Source organism: Penaeus japonicus, unplaced genomic scaffold (assembly GCF_977035675.1).
Source record: "Penaeus japonicus unplaced genomic scaffold, GWHDUDI00000001_assembly GWHDUDI00000006, whole genome shotgun sequence".
In the NCBI taxonomy this organism is placed as follows: domain Eukaryota; kingdom Metazoa; phylum Arthropoda; class Malacostraca; order Decapoda; family Penaeidae; genus Penaeus; species Penaeus japonicus.
The window spans coordinates 2,518,131-2,520,630 of NW_028234408.1; the positions used below are offsets into that span (position 1 = coordinate 2,518,131).

Consider the following 2,500-nt stretch of genomic DNA (forward strand, 5'->3'; position numbering starts at 1 on the left):
TATGAGAGATGAGAAATGAGAGAGATATGAGAGATGAGAAATGAGAGAGATATGAGAGATATGAGATATGAGAAAGATAGGAGAGAGATATGAGAGATTTGAGATATGAGAGATGAGAGAGATATAAGATATAAGATAAGAGAGATGAGAGATGAGAGAGATATGAGAGATGAGAGAGATATGAGAGATGAGAGAGATATGAGAGATGAGAGAGATATGAGAGATGAGAGAGATATAAGATATAAGATAAGAGAGATGAGAGAGATATGAGAGATGAGAGAGATATGAGAGATGAGAGAGATATGAGAGATGAGAGAGATATGAAAGATGAGAGATATGAGAGATGAGAGAGATATGAGATATGAGAGAGATAAGAGATATGAGATATGAGAGAGAGGAGAGAGATATGAGAGATTAGAGAGATATAAGAGATGAGAGAGATATGAGATATGAGGGAGATATGAGATATGAGAGAGATATGAAAGATGAGAGATGAAAGAGATATAAGATATGAGAGATGAGAGAGAGCGAGAGAGCTATGAGAGAGAGCGAGAGAGCTATGAGAGAGAGCGAGAGAGCTATGAGAGAGAATGAGAGAGCTATGAGAGAGAGCGAGAGAGCTATGAGAGAGAGCGAGAGAGCTATGAGAGAGAGCGAGAGAGCTATGAGAGAGAGAGAGAGAGCTATGAGAGAGAGAGAGAGAGCTATGAGAGAGAGAGAGAGAGAGAGAGAGAGAGAGAGAGAGAGAGAGAGAGAGGAGAGAGAAGAGAGAGAGGAGAGAGAGAGAGAGAGGAGAGAGAGAGAGAGAGAGAGAGAGAAGAGAGAAATGAGAGAGAGACGAGAGAAATGAGAGAGAGACGAGAGAAATGAGAGAGAGACGAGAGAAATGAGAGAGAGACGAGAGAAATGAGAGAGAGACGAGAGAAATGAGAGAGAGAGACGAGAGAAATGAGAGAGAGAGAGAGGAGAGAAGAGAGAGAGAGAGAGAGAGAGAGAGAGAGAGAGAGAGGAGAGAGAGAGAGAGAGAGAAAGGGGAGAGAGAGGGAGAGAGAGAGAGAGAGAGAGAGAGAGAGAGAGAGAGAGAGAGAGAAGGAGAGAAATGAGAGAGGGGGAGAGAAATGAGAGAGAGTGAGAGAAATGGGAGAGAGATGAGATGAGATGAGATGAGATGAGATGAGATGAGATAGGGAGAGGAGAGGAGTGAAGGTGAGAAGGAGAGAAGGAGAGTGTAGTAGAAAAATCTTCCAGTGGAAAAGTATAATTGATGTTACACCATTGCTTGTTTTTCTAAATGTTTACTATCTTAATAGTATTATTTGTATAGAATATATTACTAGCTATTACAGAAATCAAAGTAAGAATATAGTCATCAGATTATTGATTTTGAAGGTATGATATTCCTAACTTATATCTAATGATTTGCATACTAATGTTTTCTCTCTTGATTTGCAGATGGTAGGAAGAGGGTGGTGGTTGCTGGTGTGGACACTGTGCGCTGCTTGGACGGTGTGTGTTGTGTATGGAGGGTCAGTGTGCCAGCAGGGGCAGGAGTTTTACAACAGCCAACAGGGGAAGTGTGTGCCATGTACACGCTGTCATGGTCCCCTGGTGGTTGTGGTGCCTTGTTACGTGTACCAGGATGCTGTTTGTGCTCCAGCGGCACGCTTCCTTCCATCCTGGTCTGGGCACAACCGACCCCAAGCCCCCATCACCCTCTCCACACCCACCACCCTGCAAAACCAAACAAAAGAGGAACGTGGTCATGGAAGACGGATTCCAAAGCCCCCCGACGGTCGTCACAGTCCATCGGATAGCAAAAAGTCTGGTCATCGCGAGAGCACAGCCAACAAAGACAATAATGCCACCTCACATAAAAGTAACCACAAATGGCAGAACAGTAGTTCGATACCTAGCCAAAATAACGCGGAGAAAAGCAGAAGAGAACACTTGAATCATCACCACCGCCACAAACACAGTGGGGAACGGAGTGACCACAGATCGCACGATAAATCTTTGGTGGTGATGAAAGGTGCCAGTGTTAGTCAGAGAAGTGGTGGTGCTAGTGAGGACGTAAGTGTCAGTGCTGTCAGCGTGTCAGTTAGTGGAGTTGACAGAAAGGGTAGTAGTGATAGTGAGTCATTGAGTGTGGACATCAGTGATGGTGCTAATAGTGATAAGGACAAAAACAGTGGCAGTCAAGAGCTAGAGACATTTGACTGGCAAAAAACATTATTTTTCACTACTATCATTGTTATAAGCATTAGTGTCATTGTGCTCACCATTTTAATAATTAGTCATTTAAGAAATATCTTCACACGAAGGAAACTAAGTAAGTAAAAAACATTGCTGTGAGTTAGCATGATCTACTAATATATGAGGGAATGATGTTATTTAGTTTGTTGATACTTAACTTAAAGAGTGATTTTTAAATTTACATTGATGAAGATAGAGAGCATAATTCATGATAATCTACCTGGATTTCTTTTCATTCAGTAGGCAA

At 42.3% G+C, this 2,500-nt stretch overlaps 1 protein-coding gene across 1 annotated transcript in view; it reads left to right on the top strand.

Annotated features, from left to right (window-relative positions):
- Positions 1–2,500, top strand: part of wgn (Tumor necrosis factor receptor superfamily member wengen) — a 21,167-nt gene that overhangs the window by 7,934 nt on the left and 10,733 nt on the right. The window contains exon 2 of the mRNA XM_043011261.2: positions 1,453–2,329. Within this exon, the coding sequence (XP_042867195.2) occupies positions 1,453–2,329 (877 nt within the window). The remainder of the gene's footprint in view (positions 1–1,452; positions 2,330–2,500) is intronic.